The 20,092-nt window shown below is 42.4% G+C and overlaps 1 protein-coding gene across 3 annotated transcripts; it reads left to right on the top strand.

Moving 5' to 3' along the window:
* Positions 1-1,943: 1,943 nt before the first annotated feature.
* spire2 (spire-type actin nucleation factor 2) lies at positions 1,944-19,991 on the top strand. 3 transcript variants are annotated; one of them, XM_064952058.1, is made up of 16 exons: positions 1,944-2,009; positions 2,129-2,645; positions 12,651-12,694; positions 12,887-13,264; positions 13,380-13,454; positions 13,590-13,754; positions 13,858-13,944; positions 14,103-14,223; positions 14,424-14,515; positions 14,976-15,198; positions 16,787-16,914; positions 17,042-17,179; positions 17,405-17,472; positions 17,698-17,725; positions 18,430-18,527; positions 18,909-19,991. In XM_064952058.1, exons 2-16 carry the CDS (start codon positions 2,342-2,344, stop codon positions 19,150-19,152), a joined length of 2,193 nt encoding a protein of 730 aa, XP_064808130.1. In that variant the 5' UTR covers positions 1,944-2,009; positions 2,129-2,341; the 3' UTR covers positions 19,153-19,991. The 3 variants fall into 3 exon arrangements, with proteins under 3 accessions (XP_064808130.1, XP_064808128.1, XP_064808129.1); XM_064952056.1 differs by having other exon boundaries at positions 14,349-14,515; XM_064952057.1 differs by lacking the exon at positions 1,944-2,009 and having other exon boundaries at positions 2,034-2,645; positions 14,349-14,515.
* The last annotated feature ends 101 nt before the right edge of the window (positions 19,992-20,092 follow it).

The following is a 20,092-nucleotide window of genomic DNA, read 5'->3' as shown; positions in this document are numbered from 1 at the left end:
CTCCAGTAGAGTTCCAGACACTAGAATCTATGCCAAGGCGCATTGAAGCTGTTCTGGCGGCCTGTGGTGGCCCAACACCCAATGAAGTATGTATGTTGGCTTTTCCTTTATTTTGGCACTTTACGTTACCTGTACTTTACAGTGCTTGACATGACCCCCCCCCCCCCCCCCCCCCCAATCGAGTTAAAGTACAATAACTTAGCATCACGGTATTAAGTATAGGGTTCCTAATTGACATTTCAAGTGAAACATTTTTATTTGGCACCACACCACGCTTAAAGAGGTGTTCCAGGGGATGAAAACAACCTAGTTATTTTTTAAACCTCCCATTTTGGACTTGATGTATGGCTCATATATGATAATAAACCATGTGCAGTCCTCTCCCAGAGGAGAAAGGCACATAATCCTTAATTTTTTTTCTGGCATCATTTAGTGTATGAGATATGTGCTCGTTCCTAGTGAGCACATGCTTGGAAGCGAGTGGGATTGCCTGGCTACATGCACTTACCATCAGTTATTTTGATAACAGTGAAAATACATTGAATACTTCGATCAAACTACCAAGATCTGTTAGACCTTGGTAGTTGTTTAATTTCTCTCTTTCAATAGGCTACATTTCTCTGGAAACCAAGCAGGAAATTATATGCGCTAAAGATGCAATTTTATACAGACAAATACATTAGAAGACAATTGTCAAACCGATCAGAAACACTGCTCACAACCTGTATCTCCTACATGGTGTATTTTGTTTGAATTTTGGAATATATTACACAAAAGACTAGAAGGTTTTTACCAAGGGTAAATCACTACACAACACACGTAGAACTTTGATGCGCTCGAGAAATGTATACCTCAAACTTTCACCCAATGTCTAGATAAAATATTGCGTACCATTCTGTTGTGTCAATCATCCATCCAAATCAAATAATTAATCCATCCGAATCATTACCCGACTTTCAAGGAATAGGACATTTGATGTAAACATATAAGTAGGCTATAACTTTTAAATTGTATAAAATGACATCCTCACAATCGCTTGCTTACCATAATCTCTACAACAAGGAAGTAGAGACAACCAAACATGAGGGACAATGTTGATTGGCAGGTGTAATGACGTCCAATGAGGTTGCAAGGTTAAGGTGTGAGGCGGGATCAGATCGGCACAGCATTGTCCAATGAGGTTTTGGGATTAGCCCCCAAGCGTGTGCATGTCTTTGTGCACAACTGCAGGGGCTTGAGAGCAATTATCTGATGACTTACTACACAACTTTCAGGGACCCTATTGGCTCTTGGGCACTGCTTTCAGAACTACTGGCTAAAAATAAAAAAGTTAACAAAAGTTTTAGAGCGTCTGCCAAATGACTTAAATGTAATGTAAATGTTATGGAGAGTCTCTTTAACCATATGGATTTTTCTGTTCATAATCAACTTGTGACTTTGTTGAGGGGGAATGCAGACCTATTTATTTTTGGACCAACTGGTGCATGGATGAATCAAAGGGAAAAAATGTCAATTTATAACTGTAATATTAATATACTCTTTATAAAGTGTATACAAAGGGTGTATGAAGGGCTTGTGAATGGTTTAAGGCCTATTCAAGTTATGACACATTTTCATACAATGTTTATTACAAATGTATTATTGATTTATAGACTATCCTATATGAACTAATGATGAACAGTCTATAACTACTGAGAGTTAAAAACCCTTTGCAAACTCTGGCTATGTAATGTTGGGCTACAATCGGAATGATTTCCTTGGGCCTAAACATCGGGGGATTGAGTTTCATGAATTAATTGTTTATGTGATGTATCCTCTACTTCTGTTTGTTTATATAACAATATGTATGTGAGGGCTGACATTCTCACAGCGTCGAGGTCGCCACTTCGACAGATTTGTGGGTTTGTTGGATGACGCTCAGGCTACGTGAGACGGGCGGAGCACAGGGGATGCGGGGATGCACTGCAGCGGAGCGGATAGTCTGTGTGACCGGACTGTCAAAACTGAGCGTATGGTCTATTCTCTCAATTACAATCATCTTCAAGGGTTTATCTATCTCTTCGTCATTGTTTACTAGTACTCGTGTGGTTGGTGGTCAAACATTTTCAACAAGATTTTCTCCTTGCAGGTTGATTGCGCCACTAGCGTATGGTTTCCTCCTCCTGCCTCTTCTCCTTTCCTTGGCGCTGATTGACATTCCTGCAGATCAAAGATCGCTTTAATTTGCTGTTATAGTAACTCGCAGCTGTGGCAGTTGAGTTGGCGTGCTGTGGGGAAGGAAGGAACCCGGCGTGAAAAGATAATGTCCACAGAGCAATGGGATCGGTAGTTTACCGCAGCCATGGCCAGGTCAACAAACAGAAGCGGCAAGGATGGCGATTCAAGGGTGTCCGCTCCCACGGACAGAGCAGAGGCTCGGGACCTGAGCGACCCTAGGGAACTGTCTCTTGAAGAAGTGTTGAAATCCTACGAGCAGCCCATTAACGAGGAGCAGGCTTGGGCTGTGTGTTATCAATGCTGCAGCGGGCTGAGGATGCCGCGCCCGGCCACTGTGACAGGTGGAGTTTCCCGTGTGAAGGACCCGTCCTCTATACTCTTACTCAGAGATGGGATGGTTTCCCTACAACAACAGCCCTGCAACAACCGTAAGAGAGCTCTGTTAGGTTAGCTAACTTCCTGACTGCCCTTTGCGGTACCAAAATACCCTAATTAACACCAGCCTAGGCCTACAATATAGTCTCATTTATTATAGGCCTTTCAGTTATTTCTGAATTAATTTGATATTGATTCACTATTTGTATGTTGTAATTTCAACACGCAATATTGTTTTGAATGGGAAATTCACGATAAATGCGTCAGTAGCACTCCCCAAACAGAATTGGCTTGGATTATACAAATAGACGAAATGATCAATTATTCATACAGTACAGATCCCCCCTTGTATCTACTAAAGAAGGTTTAGAGTTAGAGGTAGCTTTGTGATCTGTTTCCCATTCACAAGTGATTCGGTTAAAGGATCCCAATAAAATAACTGTCCTGAGTGCACTGCGGGGCCGGGGCCCAAAGAAAAACTCTGTCAGAGTTGCTGACATAGCCTAACGAACCGAGCTATGACATGATAAGATAAAGGATACAACTGGGAGTGGAAAAAGATAGCAGGTTAGTAGATTACGAAATGTTGTAACATTAAGGGTGACTATGGATATTACTTAAACTGAGAGAGAAATATGAAATCACCTTATCACTCACTATGCTAATGTTCTGTTTCATTTTAAATAGACTAGGCCAAATTTTATAGGCCAAAGTAGCCTATTTAAAATGAAACAGAACATTAGCATAGTGAGTGATAAGGGGATTTCATATAGTGGTAATAAAAGTAGCCTAAAGAAAACGCAGAAATGATGTCACAACACATTGGACAAAAACAAATCCAATAGTTTAGACTATAGATCAGTTGCTGAGACATAATTGTATAGGCCACATTTTTTGTCCCAAATATATAAATACTTTTTGTTTTTATTAATATTGAGAAATGACCAAATTCTATAATGAACAATGTAAATCATAATTAATAGCACTGACAGTGATTGATATCCCACTACAGGGTCCCTGTGTTCATCTTGTCTTGGGAGCTGGGGTGTTTCTTGAATATTTTTGTTGTCTACACTTATGGAGTCATTTACAGAAGAAAGTCAGTCAATTTAATGAGCACAACAAAGGACATACTGCATATGTATGGGACATTTGTGTCCTTGCTGATGAGCTAATTATATTGCATTGTTGATGCAGTTTGTCAGTATGGTTATAGTTTACCAGTGTTGGGGAAGCTACTCTGAAAATATAGTTTACCAAGCTACCAATTAAAGCTATTATTAGGAAAAAATATAGTTTACTTTTTTTTCTTTTAAAAGTATTTCCCTACATCCAAACTACTTTGTGAAAACGTATCATATGTAAATTTGAAATGTCATAGACTACAAATTGCAAGAACAGTCACTTTGGAGTCATACAGCTCTTAGCAAACTTTTATAAAAGAATTGTGTTTGACCAAATACAATGCTATTTCTCTGTAAACAAATTAACAACAGACTTTCAGCATACTTATGGAGAAGGGCACTCAACATGCACTGTACTGACACAAATGACTGATAATTGGTTGAAAGAAATTGATAAGAAGAAGATTGAGGGAGCTGTACTGTTAGATTTCAGTGCTGTCTTTGATATTATTGACCATAACCTGATGTTGAAAAAAATTAAGTGCTATGGCTTTTCAAACTCTGCCATAGTGTGGATTCAGAGTTATCTATCAAATAGAACTCAAAGGGTTTTCTTTTTAATGGAAGCGTCTCTAATGTCAAACATGTAAAGTGTGGTGTACCGCAGGGCAGCTCTCTAGGCCCTCTACTCTTTTCTATTTTTACTAATGACCTGCCACTGGCATTAAACAAAGCATGTGTGTCCATGTATACTGATGATTCAACCATATACAGTGCGCATCAGCAACCACAGCTAATGAAGTCACTGAAACCCTTAACAAAGAGTTGCTGTCGGTTTTGGAATGGGTGGCCAGTAATAAACTGGTCCTGAACATCTCTAAAACTAAGAGCATTGTATTTGGTACAAATCATTCATTAAGTGCTAGCTGAATTTGGTTAAGAATGGTGTGGCTGTTGAACAAGTTGAAGAGACTAAATTACTTGGCGTTACCTTAGATTGTATACTGTCATGGTCAAAACATATAGATTCAATGGTTGCAAAAATGGGGAGAGGTCTAGCCATAATAAAGAGATGCTCTGCTTTTTTGACACCACACTCCAAAAAGCAAGTTCTGCAGGCTCTAGTTTTGTCTAATCTTGATTATTGTCCAGCCGTGTGGTCCACTGCTGCAAGGAAAGACCTAGTTAAGCTGAAGCTGGCCCAGAACATAGCTGCATGTTTTGCTCTTCATTGTAATCAGAGGCCTGATAGAAATACTATGCATGCCAGTCTCTCTTTTGCAAAGAGTTGAGGAGAGACTGACAGCATCATTTCTTCTTTTCATAAGAAACATTAATGTGTTGAAAATCCCAAATTGTTTTCATAGTCAACTTACACACAGCTCTGCCACACACACTTATCCCACCAGACATGCCACGAGGAGTCTTTTCATAGTCCCCAAATCCAGAACAAATTCAAGAAAACGTACAGTATTATATAGAGCCCTTATTGCATGGAACTTCCTTCGCATATTGCTCAAATAAACAGCAAATCTGGTTTAAAAAAACAGATAAAGCAACACCTTGTGGCACAACGCCTCTCCCTTATTTGACCTAGATAGTTTGTGTGTATGCATTGATATGTAGGCTACGTGTGCCTTTTTAAAAATGTATGTAGTTCTGTCTTTGAGCTGTTCTTGTCTAATGATGTTCTGTATTATGTTTCATGCTTTTTGTGGACCCCAGGAGGAGTAGCTGTTGCAAAAGCAGCATGGGGATCCTAATAAAATACCAAATACCAAATAATGATTTAGATGCACTATTGTAAAGTGGCTGTTCCACTGGATGTCAGAAGGTGAATTCACCAATTTGTAAGTCGCTCTGGATAAGAGCGTCTGCTAAATGACTTAAATGTAAATGTATAGTACTGCATGTTAACAGAATGTGCAATTTAGCTTATTATCAAATAAACTAAAATTGTATTTGTCACATGCGCCGAATACAACAGGTGTAGGTAGACCTTACAGTGAAGTGCTTACTTACAATAATGCAGTTTTAAAAAATACCTAAAAAGAACAAGAAATAAAAGTAACATAATTAAAAGCAGCAATAAAATAACAATAGGGAGGCTATATACAGGTGGCACCGGTACAGAGTCAATGTGCGGGGGTACCGGTTTGTTGAGGTAATTGAGGTAATATGTACATGTAGGTAGAGTTATTAAAGTGACTATGCATAGATAATAACAGAGAGTAGCAGCAGCGTAAAGGGGGGTGACAATGCAAATAGTTTGGGTAGCCATTTGATTACATGTTCAGGAGTCTTATGGCTTTGGGGTAATAGCTGATGAGAAACCTCTTGGACCGAGACTTGGGGCTCCAGTACCGCTTGCCATGCGGTAGCAGAGAAAACAGTCTATGACTAGGTTGGCTGGAGTCTTTGACAATTGTTAGGGCCTTCCTCTGACACTGTCTGGTATAGAGGTCCTGGATGGCAGGAAGCTTAGGCCTCAGTGATGTACTGGGCCGGACGCATTACCCATTGTAGTGCCTTGCGATCGGTCGGAGGCCGAGCAGTTGCCATACCAGGCAGTGATGCAACCAGTCAGGATGCTCTTGATGGTGCAGCTGTAGAACCTTTTGAGGATCTGAGGACCCATGCCAAATCTTTTCAGTCTCTTGAGGGGGAATAGGTTTTGTCTTGCCCTCTTCACAACTATCTTGGTGTGTTTGGACCATGATAGTTTGTTGGTGATGTGGACACCAAGGGACTTGAAGCTCTCAACCTGCTCCATTACAGCTCTGTCGATGAGAATGGAGGCGTGCTCGGTCCTCCTTTTCCTGTAGTCCACAATCGTCTCCCTTGTCTTGATCACGTTGAGGGAGAGGTTGTTGTCATGGCACCACACGGCCAGGTCTCTGGCCTCCTCCCTATACGCTGTCTCGTCATTGTCGGTGATCAGGCCAACCATTGTTGTGTCATCAGCAAACTTAATGATTGTTAAACACAAAAAAATGTTTCAAATGAAAATTAGGCTGGTCTGATGCGGAAAAATAAATGAAATGATTAACTACTTCACCCATATTTTATTTTGGCAAAAGAAGTAGTGTGTAGTTCCAGTAGTTAGCTACACCACTGCATGGCAAGAGAAGTAATTAACTACTGAAAACACTACCTAGATTTGAATTATTTCAACGACCAACAAGCTACTGGAATATGTCGTTAAATTACTAGTTGAACTACATAGGTCACAACTCCCCAACACTGCAGTTTACTTATGTACAGTTTACTTTAATCACCGATCACAACCTGTTTGGTCATCACAATTAGGCTACTTAACCTCTGCAAATGAGTGAGTAATGAAGGCAATGAAGTAGGCTACAGGGATTGTTGGTTAAGGGTCAAGGTTACTAAGGGTGTGTTTTATATTATACAACAGGTGGGTATAATCCTGTATGTTGATTGGTTAAAACCACATTCCAGCCGGTGTCTATTCCACAAGTTACCACCGGCTAAAACTATGAAGTTGAAATGCCTATTTACTCTGTTCCATTTCACTGGGCAATAGACTGGCTCATCAGCCCAGCCAGGCAATTTATAAACTTGATCTCCACTGTAAAAAGCATCTAGACATTATCTCCAATTTCTTTTAGACTAGCATTTGATTTTCAACAGCAGAGGTTTGTATAAACCTTGCTGTCTGTCTCTCTGACATTTGCAACTGTCACGACTTCCGCCGAAGTCGGCCCTTCTCCTTGTTTGGGTGGTGTTCGGCGGTCGACGTCACCGACTTTCTAGTCACCATCGATCCATGTTTCAGTTTCGTTTTGTTTTGTCTGTATTACACACACACCTGGTTTCTATTACATATCACGTTCCTTATTTAACCCTCTGGCATACATTCCTGTTCTGTCCGTGATTGTTTATGTCGCTAGTGGTTGTGTTTTGTGCTAGTGTTCTTTGTATGTTCCTATTTGGAATTTTGCTTGATATTTTGAGTAAACTCAGTTACATGTATGTTACTCAATACCTGTGTCCTGCGCCTGACGCCGCTATAACTCTGCACCCAATCGCTGACAGCAACATTGTTTCAACATTGAAATTCGATCTCCAGCTATGTAATAAACATGTAGGGAGTCTGGACGAGACAGACAAGCAGGCAGCTTTTCTCAGCCAGTCGAAATCATGAATCAGCTGGCATCATTTTTATGGAGATATACAGTACCAGTCAAAAGTTTGGATACACCTACTCATTCCAGGGTTTTTCTTTATTTTTGAAAACTATTTTCTACATTGTAGAATAGTAATAAAGGCATCAAACTATGAAATAACACATGGAATCATGTAGTAACCAAAAAAGTGTTAAACAAATCTAAATATATTTTAGATTCTTCAAAGCAGTCTCCCTTTTCCTTGATGACAGCTTTGCACACACTTGGAATTCTCTCAACCAGCTTCACCTGGAATGCTTTTCCAACAGTCTTGAAGGAGTTCCCACATATGCTGAGCACTTGTTGGCTGCTTCTCCTTCACTCTGTGGTCCAACTCAACCCAAACCATCTCAATTGGGTTGAGGTCGGGTGATTGTGGTCTTCTGATGCAGCACTCCATCACTCTCCTTCTTGGTCAAATAGCCTTTACTCAGCCTGGAGGTGTGTTGGGTCATTGTCCTGTTGAAAAACAGTCCCACTAAGCGCAAACCAGGTGGGATGGTGTATCGCTGCAGAATGCTGTGGTAGCCATGCTGGTTAAGTGTGCCTTGAATTCTAAATAGATCCCAGACAGTGTCACCAGCAAAGCACCCCCACACCATCACACCTTCTCCTCCATACTACATGGTGGGAACCACACATGCGGAGATCATCCGTTCACCTACTCTGCGTCTCACAAAGACACGGCGGTTGGTACCAAATATCTCAAATTTGGACTCATCAGACCAAAAGACAGATTTCCACCGGTCTAATGTCCATTGCTCGTGTTTCTTGGCCCAAGAAAGTCTCTTCTTATTATTGGTGTCCTTTAGTAGTGGTTTCTTTGCAGCAATTTGACCATGAAGGCCTCCGTCTCCTCTGAACAGTTGATGTTGAGATGTAATAGACACATGTATTTGGGCTGCAATCTGAGGTGCAGTTAACTCTAATGAACTTATCCTCTGCAGCAGAGGTAACTCTGGGTCTTCTTTGCCTGTGGCGGTCCTCATAAGAGCCAGTTTCATCATAGCACTTGATGGTTTTTGCGACTGCACTTGAAGACATTTAAAAAGTTATTGATATACCACCACTACCTTGTCACAACAAAACTGATTGGTTCAAACACATTTGAAGGAAAGAAATTCCACAAACCAACATTTAACAAGGCACACCTGTTATTTGAAATGCATTCCAGATGACTACCTCATGAAGCTAGTTGAGAGAATGCCAAGAATGAAGAATCTAAAATCAAACGTATGTTTTATGGTTACTACATGATTCCATATGTGGTATTTCATAGTTTAGATGTCTTCACTATTATTCTACAATGTAGAAAATAGTACAAAATAAAGAAAAACCCTGGAATGAGTAGATGTCCAAACTTTTGACTGGTACTGTACAAAGAAATATAAATAGAAAATAGGTCAAATGAAACTAAATGCAGCTAGTTTGCTGTCTTTGCAGCTTCAGTTTGAAGTGATTGTGTTAGCTGTGTTGTTGGCTAACTCCTCTGAACAACAGTGTCCTGACGAGAGCACAACTTCGATGTCAGGTGAATTTGCGTATCATTAGCTCATCGTTATGGATGTATCCAAATAAATTTCACTAGAAAATGATCAAATGCAGCAACTTTGCTGTTATTCTGGCTGCACTGTTTGACATGACTGTAATAGTTTTCTTTGATGCACTTTTTAAAATGTTTAACTCCCTCTGTGTTTAAAAAAAAATGTATGTCTTGTTCCCCATATTTCTATGACAACAGATTCCAGGTCCATATTTTGAATGTGGGGGAAATCACAGGGGCAGCAAACATAAAACAGCTCCAAAAGAGATGGAATCTTGAAAACATTGCCTGAAAGAGAAATAACTATCATCAACTGACAGACACATGATGAATGAATGTTCTCTCCGAGACACTGGTCGTGTCCGAATACCCATACCAGCATATGTGACATTTTGAAAATAATACTCCAAATGTGTCATCTAGGCGCGTCAATTTATCTGATTATCAGCTGTTGTCAAACACGTGAGTCTGAAAAAAGACGAGTGAATTCTACCAAAGATTATGCATATGCTGTCAAGACATGTCTCTCCACCCAAACAATAGGAGCCGTTGTCCACAAAGCGGCCGGCAGGCTGTATAGTTCCTGCCTATCCTTTCTTTGGATTGGTGGATACATCTCATTCTTGTAATCATTTTTTGAATATTCAGTCAGGATTGCTGATGTCGACCGCCTGTATTCACTGGAGAGAGATGCTATGCTACTAGCCCCATACCATGAATATGCATTGTCATCTTGAGACAACTCCGAAATAAAGTGTTTTTTCTCAGAGTTGCCAGGAAGTCACGTGTCCTACTTATATCAGTAGACTCTTATCAACTTAAGCATTACGAAACTTCTATTCGATCAAATTAACCTCACCTAGCAAATAAGCCATTCATTTTTGTTGTTGACCAAATTTGAAACTCTCTTTGACCTCCATACAAAAACTCCTTGCTTGGTTGGCGAATCAATGAAAAAAGCCACCTGCTGCAGGGAGACAGATATTCAGACTCTCTGAATCTACTTGATCAAACGCCAAATGAGTATGCAGTTTAAGTATGTAGCGTGCTAGTATGGGTACTCGGACATGGCGACAGTCTGTGTCATTGGTTACATGAACCTAACCAAACATAATGAAACCTGTCTAACTGCTTCAAAAAGGATCTATTACTCAGCTTCTGAGAGGCTTGAACAGAAATGTCTTCACCCTCCTGAGAGAGAACAGTACTATGACTATGTGTCAGGCCGACTCTTTGTCCACGGTGCAGATCTATTCAGACAGGCTCTGTTAATCTGGACCTAGTCCTGCTTTCAGCGCTTTGTTCTGGACAGAAGGAGCAGCACTGACCCCTCACCCAGGCCTCTCCACTAGTCTTGGGTTCTGCAGCACTAATGTGCTGAACGTGTGGTTTCAGGCCTCCCGGATGTCATTAATGTCATCTGAGCCGTGCGCTTCTCTGTACACACAGAAAACTGAGCCATTGCTGGCTAGCTGAGTTGTGACTGCAGCACATGAGATATGTAGAATTTGACGACTATAAAATGAAAAATGCGCATTCTAGAGTGATACGGGATCAATGGTGGGAAAATGACGCATTTTGTCAGCATTTTCTACCATATAGTGCCTTCGGAAAGAATTCAGATCTCTTGACTTTTTCCACATTTTTATATGTTACAGCCTTATTCTAAAATGGATAAAAAATATAGAAAATCCTCAGCAATCTACACACAATACCCCATAATGACAAAGCAAAAACAGGTTTTTAGACATTTTTGCAATTGTATTAAAAATAAATAACAGAAATACCTTATTTACATAAGTATTCAGACCCTTTGCTTTGAGACTCAAATTTGAGCCATTGCGAGATGTTGAGATGTTTCTACAACTTGATTAGAATTCACCTATCATAAATTCAATTGATTGGAAATGATTTGGAAAGGCACACAACTGTCTATATAAGGTCCCAAAATTGACAGTGCATGTCAGAGCAAAAAAACAAGCCATAAGGTTGAAGGAATTGTTCATAGAGCTCCGGGACACAGATCTTGGAATGGGTACCAAAAAATGTCTGCAGCATTGAGGGTCCCATCATTTTTAAATTGAAGAAGTTTGGAACCACTAAGACTCTTCCTAGAGCTGGCCGACCGGTAAACTTAGCAATCAGGGGAGAAGGGTCTTGGTCAGGGTGGTGACTCTGACAGAGCTCTATAATTCCTCTGTGGAGATGGGAAAACCTTCCAGAAGGACAACCATCTCTGCAGCATTCCACCAATCAGGCCTTTATGGTAGAGTAGCCAGACGGAATCCACTCCTCAGTAAAAAGCACATGATAGCCCGCTTGGGGATGTTTTTCAGCTGCAGGGACCGGGAGACTAACGCTTAATGAAAACCTGCTCCAGAGTGCTCAGGACCTCAGACTGGGGTGAAGGTTCACTTTCCAACAGGACAACGACCCTAAACACACAGCCAAGACAATGCAGGAGTGTCTTCAGGACAAGTCTCGGAATGTCCTTGAGTGGCCCAGCCAGAGCCCAGACTTGAATCCGATCGAACATCTCTGTGAAGCAAAGCTCCCCATCCAACCTGACAGAGCTTGAGAGATCTGCAGAGAAGAATGGGAGAAACTCCCCAAATACAGGTGTGCCAAGCTTGTAGCGTCATACCCAAAAAGATTTGAGGCTGTAATTTCTGCCAAAAGTGCTTCAACAAAGTACTCAGTAAAGGGTCTGAATACTTATGTAAATGTGATATTTCGTTGATTTAAAAAAATGTAATTAGCCAAAATTTTGAAAAACCTGTTTTAACTTTGTTATTGTAGATTGATGAGGGGAATAATATGCCATGGCTAAGGGCTGTATCCGGGCACTCTGTGTTGCGTTGTGCATGCTAACAGCCCTTAGCCGTGGTATATTGGCCATATACCACACCTCCTCGGGCCTTATTGCTTAATTATACCTATACAATTCAAAGTCAAAGGGGCAATCTGGGATTCAAACAACAACAAAGAGGACACCCTGACACTTTTTTGGTAAACAGCTGTGGGTTGGGGCTGGACAAATGTAACCGCTCTCAAATTCATAGATCGAAATGATTGTTTTAACCATGTATTGTATCAAAAATGTGTGAGAAGAATGGAAAACTCTAGACCCTATTAGGGAGGAGAGCAAGCATAAAACAGTGTTAGTTATGCGGCTGCATGCCTACTCTTTTGTCTTCATAGATGACACAGACGGACCTCCCCTCCCACCTATCGCGGAGCGCCAGGTGAGTTTCTGAACCCATCATCCCCACCTTGTAACATACAACACACTGTCATGACAGGTAAATGTCAGTCTCCTCTCTTCTCATGGCCAGTCTTCATATATATCTTTCAAGCAGCCCTCCAGTCCTCTCTATCCTAACAGCTTGTTGTCCACTGCTATTTATTTCCTCGATCACCTGAATCTGTCTCCTCAGCTGGTCCAGTCTCTGGGCGTGGCAATCTACCAGGCCCTGGACTGGGGTCTGGATGACAGTGAGGAGCGGGAGCTGAGTCCTCAGCTGGAGCGGCTCATTGAGCGCATGGCAGGGGGAGATCACAGCCTGGGGGCTGACTGTGGTGGTGGCAACGGAACTACAGATGAGGGCTACAGTGGTCAGGAGGAGGAGGAAGAGGAAGGAGAAGAGGGGCCTATGAGGCCAGTGCGTACATTACGCCAGGTGATGACACTTTGCGCTTCCAGACTGGCCAACCCTGCACTTGCCCCTGAGCACTACCAAGCCGTGTGCCGAGCCTTGTTTGTTGAGACTCTGGAGCTACAAACTTTCCTGACCAAAATCCGAGATACCAAGAAGGTATGTTCCTGATTTTGTTTATACCAGAGATTACAGATCACTCACATGTAAAGCACTGAAATCATTGTTAACTGAATAGTGGTGTTATTATCAGTGTACTATCATTTCTCTGTAGATGTTGAAGAAAATCAAAACAGAGGATCCTCAGGAAGATAGAGCTGAGATTGATGCACTTAAACACACAGACTGGGTGAGAAGCAGGGATCGTGTGTATTTGTCTGTGTCGTTGTGTGTGTATATGAGGATATGTGTATATACTGTATTATCCTTCATTGGGTTGATGGGGTCTGTGTGTGAGGTACATGAGTGTATGTGTGTGTTTCAGACTCGTCTCTGGGTCCAGTTGATGAAGGAGCTGAGACAGGGGGTGAAGCTGAAGAAGGTGCAGGACCAGGAGTTTGACCCACTGCCCACTGAGTTCAGCCTCACACCCTTTGAGATGCTCATGCAGGACATCCGCACCCGCAAGTTCCAGCTGCGGAAAGTCATGGTGAGCTGGGTATTGATACTGATAAGAAGACTCTTGATCAATGGATCAAGTAGTTATTTCTTCTGTATTTATGTCCCAGACCTCACTCATGTTCTCTCTGTAGGTGGATGGTGACATCCCTACGCGGGTGAAGAGAAATGCTCATGAGCTTATTTTGGACTTCATCAGGTCTCGCCCTCCACTCAAACCAGTGAGTGTCCCTTTCACTACAATTTGTTTTGTTGACGTGACTGTGGCAGTACCTTGTGTGTCACAAGGTGTCATAGTCTGAGACTGGGTAATGTGTGTCTGTGTCTGTTTCTCCTGTGTTCTCAGTCTGCCTGTGTGTTTCGTTGTGTGGCATGCTAGGCGTCAGAGCGAAACCTGCCCCCTCCTCCGCAGGAGAAGCAGTCCCTCCATGAACGTGTCCTGGCTGAAATCAAACAAGAGCGCAAACTGAAACCTGTGGACCCACCCAGCTCCAAAAGATGTATGGACATCATTGTCACTACATTAATACTTTGAGCTATACATGTAGTATGTTCATATTGTGGAATGTATTCTAAGTGAAATGTGTTTGAGAGTTCAGTGTTTGTGTGTTGTTTCATTCGCCAGCGTTTGGCTCCCTGCCTTGTCTGGCACACACTTGCCCGTGTGATTTCAAATCTACTTCCTGCATTGACCTGTCAGGCTCAGAGCTAGGGTCCCGCCCCCCTTCTCGTCTTCGTGTTCTGCTCAAAGCCCCTACTCTTCAAGAGATGGAGGAGATGAACATGTTGGAGGTTAGACGGAAAATAGAAGAGAAACTATATTGTTTTCTCATTTAAATGCACTACCTCTTACTGAGAAATAACAACTACAACATCAGTTATGTTTTCCTTCCTGCTCCTCCTCCTCCTTCTCCTCCACCTCCACCTCCATCACCTCATCCTCCTCCTCCACCTCCATCACCACCTCCTCCATCACCTCCTCCTCCTCCACCTCCATCACCTCGTCCTCCTCCTCATCCTCCATCACCTTCTTCTCCTCCACCTCCATCACCTCCTCCATTACCTCCTTCTCCTCCTATACCTCCATCACCTCCTCCTCCATCACCTCCTTCTCCTCCTCTTCCATCACCTCCTCAACCTCCATCACCTCCTCCACTTCCATCACCCCCTCCATCTTCTCCTCCTCCCCCCTCCTTGTCCTCCTCTACCTCATCCTCCTCACTGTTGCCCTCCTGTCTTGTTGCTGTTGCAGGATGAGGAGTCTCCAGACAGTGGGGAGCTCTGCCGTGCTGAGAGTTTTCCCACATCTATGAAACGGGACCGCTCCTTCTCAGAACACGACCTGGCTGAGCTCAGGGGGGAGACGCTCCCCTCACTGTCCGACTGCACCCATCTGGAAGGGGCCGTGATGCGGAGGGGTGAGAGACCATGGTTACACGTGCTCTCAGGGGCTGGGCCACCCTCCACGCACAGAGGTCAGTATGCTCACTGAGACTCCTTTCACTACAGACAGTTTCAGGTATTGGTCAGCAGAGGGAGACATTTACTGTAATATGTATTCATGTGATACTGCAGAGCCACTCATTAGACTACTTACGGTATTATGGTTTATGAAACCGATATATTGGTATTTTTGTCATGTCAAATATTTATTTGTGTTAGAAAGCAAGCCTAATCAGATAATTGCAATTGAAAAAACTGTCTAAACTGTTTAAAAAAAATGCAATAGAGGATTTTGCAACAAAGTTTGTTATAAAGTTTGGTATAGTGTTTATATCTTATTCAATGTCAGGAGGTAACCACATATAGGCCTAATGTGTGTCAATCCATTCTGTAAATTGCTTACAATAATTTCTTGCTCAGGTTAAAAGGTGTTTGTCACGTCCTGACCTTAGTTCCTTTTTTATGTCTCTATTTTGGTTTGGTCAGGGTGTGAGTTGGGGTGGGCATTCTATGTTTTTCATTCTATGTTTTGTTCTGTGTGTTGTATTTCTGCTGGTAGTTGTTTTGTGTTTTTTCATCTTACAGGACTGTTTCGTGTCGTTCACTCTCTTTTTTGTTGTTTTTTGTCATTCAGTGTTCCGTTTATTTCATTAAATTTACTATGAACACTTACCACGCTGCGTGTTGGTCCGATGATTCCTATTCCTCATCATCAGACGAAGAGGAGAGCCGTTACAGCGTTACTGCTGTGTTATTTCATTTGAAGGGTTTTGTGATGGATACTAATCACCTTATAAAGACGTACAGATAGGAACTAGCGCAGTAAAATGCTAGAAGGACAACAGTTAATGGGCTCGATACATGTTTTTCTTTCATATCACAACCACCTTATACACCCCTTAATTTGTGAAATATGTGTTGACTGTAGGAGAGAACAAAAACAAAGGTGGTTCAGTGATGTCTCCTGTTCTACCGCTAGGGGGATGTCAACACGTTCTCATCACACACATGCCAGAAATGTCAACAATGTCATCATAAGCAGCTGATTTACATTAGCCTACATGTAGCCTGCTGTTGTTTTCTAGTTTTCTGATCCTCACTCTAACCCGGCTCTAACTCGCTCTAATCCTAGCTCTAACAAGGCTGTAGTTTCCTATGGTCTGGTTAGACGCTATAGGAGTCCACACATTTATTTCTCAGGGTTACATAGCGCCTTCTTCCTTTCCATTTTGCATAAAGACAGGTGAGACTTTCAAGTACCAATACCTAGGTTGGTACTTAGTCCTAGAGGTTATATCCCGTAGAAAGTATTTCTACTAATACCTAGCCTACTTTTTATTTCCTCTGACCCCAATTTAGTTCCTCTCTTGAATGTTAGAAAAACTGACTCGTATCATACTTATCAAAGATCCACTGTGATCTGATTTGCAAGTGTTTCTGGCAGCATGTATTAAACCCCACCTAAACCAAATAGATAAAACATGTCACCACTCATTTATCTGATTGACAGCTAATTTATGAAGCATACACTTTTGGATGATCAGAGATCTGACTCAATAGAACAACATGGACTGTGATTCAAAGCTTCTCTCTCATGTGTCTCTGTCTCCCTGTTCCCAGCCTCTCTTCCTGTGCCAGGCTGGATGCCACCTTCCCCTGCCCGTCTCTCTCTCAGCTCAGTGAATGAGACCACAGAGGGAACTGAGACCGGCTCCAGTTCTCGGAATGGCAATAAACACCAGTGGATGGTGAGTGGCCCATTTTCTTAGATAACTTCTCCACACTGGGTGATCTCTGCTCCACTTCAACCTACCCATTGTATTATACTAGCTAACTTCCTCTACCTACTACCTCCCTCCCATCTCTCTCTGTAAGGAGGAATTCAGTCACCCAGTGGAGAGTCTTGCCTTAACAGTGGATGAGGTCATCAATGTGCGTCGCGTGCTGGTGAAAGCAGAGATGGAGAAGTACTTGCAGAACAAGGAACTGTATTACAATCTGAGGAGAGGCAAGGTACAAGCAGTGACGTCACATCCTTTGGGAGCGTTCTCTCAAAGCCTTAATAGCGAGGTTCTATCTACAGAACGATATCGTTCTCTCAAAGCCTTATGAGCGAGGTTCTAGTATGATAACATTCTCTCAAAGCCGTATGAGCGAGGTTCTATCTACAGTATAATAATGTTCTCTCAAAGCCTTATGAGTGAGGTCCTATCCACAGTATATGCATGTGTCTCCCAGGTGTGCTGTTGCTGCAGAATTAAGTTCCCCCTCTTTTCCTGGCCATCCACCTGCCTGCTCTGTAAAAGGTGAGTACACACTACACAGTATGTAGTATTAGATTAGTACATGCTCCTTTTGTAATAACACCATAATCAAGTCATTTAAACTTGGTCCCTCTCTGCTCATGAAGCACAATAATAATGTTGTTTTTGACATACCATTGTGGGTTTGATTGAATAGTGTTCTATGTGTTTTTGGTAGTGTAATTCAGGGGATTCTTAACTCTGCCCCTGTGGTTCTCTCTCCTTCAGGTCTGTCTGTGGATTCTGCAGTGCAAAGGTATCCTACAGTCCCTTTTTCTTTGCAAATTCATGTTCTTTGAATGTGTAATGTTTTCTACAGTGCTTTTTGTTAATGCTGTTTCTATTGAAAATATCTATTTTACAACCAAAATGTATCTAAGATATTCTGTGTTGGCTCATAATATTATTCTGTGCTTTTAATTATGTCAATTATTGTGATCTGTGCCTTAGTCACCAGACCATTTGGATTTGTGGTTCTGTGCTATGTAGGTTTGAGGTCTGGGCTGTTGAGTTTGTTGTGTGAGATTGTAGTTTGTCTTGTGCTGTGTAGTTCTGTGTTTTGTAAGTTAATGTATTCAGTTCTGAATACATTTTGTGATTGTGCCTTGAGGTTCTGTTGTGTTTTCTGTTGTATGGGATGCTATATGTGTGTATGGTTATGTTTGGTGGTTCCTTGCTTGTGTTTGTGTACAGTGAGTTTCTGAGTTGTATGAGTTTATGGTTTGGGTGTCGTGTCTGTGGTATGTGGTATGTGGCTGATGTCTTGTGACGTTGTTTCTCCCTCATACACACAGCCCTGTCTTTTATCATATTTCTTAATCATATCAAGTCTGCCATTTCCTCTTCACTTTCTCCCGATATGATCTCACTTAGTTCTTTAAACGTCCTACTTCTCCTCCTCTTCCTCCACCTCACCCATGCCTATTTTAACTCTCTGCTTTCCCTCGCCCTCTGCCACAGATGAAGATTCCTTCCAAGAAGATGGCCCACATCCCAGTCTACACTGTGGGCTTTCACAGCAGCCCAAAGAGCCATGGTCGCAAGAGTGAGGTCTACAAGTGAGTCTTATCTGTCTGTCCGTCTTCATGGCCACTGAACTGTCTTTAACTTAGCAGAAGAAGTCTTTGCTCACCCTGGCCAATAGTAATTTACATGCTCAATCTAATCACTGTCCTTCCTCTAGATCTCTCACCATATGTTATATGATGTCTCTGCTTCATTCAGATCTCTAAGCAGCCTTTATGTAGTAATTACCCATCTGATTTCTCCGCGGTCCATCTTTAACATCCCCCTGCAAACCCCTACAGATGGGAAGGGCTTGGAGTTGTTCCAAACCATGTGACCAGATCTGGAAAAACTCCAGGCCCAGAAGGTTCCTCGTCATGTTATATACTGAGTACTCCCCTGGTGGGTTATATCACCTCACTCCCTCTCCACAGATCTCTGTGTACTCTCTCCCGCCGGTCTGTGGAGGAGGAGTTCCCCCACCTGTACACCAGTGGCTGCAGCCTGCGGGATGTTTGTGCGGACTGCACCAAGTTTGTGGCTGATGTCATCTCGTCCAGCCGCCGGAGCCTGGACATCCTCAACAACACTCCCAAGAGGGAGAGTGCTACACCCAAACCACAACCCCAGCCTCACGCATCACCACAGCCACCCACCTTGAAGAGAAAAGACAAGTGAATAGATTGACTGTTGGTTTACCCCACTCCCTTAGCAGGGTTGCCCCTGTGCTGCACTACTAACCCACTCAAAACACCCCACCATTCCCCCAGCCTGCAAGTACCCCCTCCCCCTGCTGAAGTGCTTGTTAAGGGTTGTTTCTCTGCCTCCTCTGTAGAGAGGTTCATAAGACGTGGCCTAGGGACAACATATAAGTCTGCCTTATCACACATATATTGACTTCACTCCCTGGTCTAATGCACAAGCAGAGAGGAAAGGCAAAATACGAGGGAGGAGGAAAGAGGTGAGAGGGTAATTGATGAGGATGATCGGAAAGAGGAGATCTATTTACTGTAGGAGCCAAGAGTTTAAGGTAAATAGGGAAAATGTAGGGTAAATATTTAGCTCCCTAGTTGCCTTGTTTTAGTTATGAATGTAATATACTCTTTTAACACCAAAATAATACATCTTACATTGACACACCTTCTCAGAACACTGGATTTTTTTCTGGAATGTTAAAATGACACTATGGCAGGCTGAATAGAAGATATATTTATTTCACTATAAGTCTTTTTTTAGTTTAGAATGTGCTTGGATTATCTGTGGTCCAACTTGATGATGCATGGTGGCACCGTCTGTCCGACTGTCTGAATGTAATCGGGTCCTAGAGGGGTGAAAATGGTCCTGGAAGGGACCTGTCCCATTGGCACCAAACTGGACTGGACTCCCAGCCTCCTATCTCTGCTGCTTTAGAATGACATTAAGCCCCCTCTCTCACCCTCGATGGTCCTGTGCGATCTGCTCAAATTTTCGAAACACCCAGTAAACCTCAACTGCAATAAATCTCATGTAAAAAGGAAGTCCTATGTCTACAGTGTGGATCTGTCCATCTGCTCCCTTAAAAGGCTAGGGAAGCCTTAGACTGTAGGTATATTTCTATAAAACCGTTGTAGTCTAGTCT

Source organism: Oncorhynchus masou, chromosome 31 (genome assembly GCF_036934945.1).
Source record: "Oncorhynchus masou masou isolate Uvic2021 chromosome 31, UVic_Omas_1.1, whole genome shotgun sequence".
Lineage (NCBI taxonomy): Eukaryota > Metazoa > Chordata > Actinopteri > Salmoniformes > Salmonidae > Oncorhynchus > Oncorhynchus masou.
This window is presented reverse-complemented; position numbering and strand designations above follow the sequence as displayed.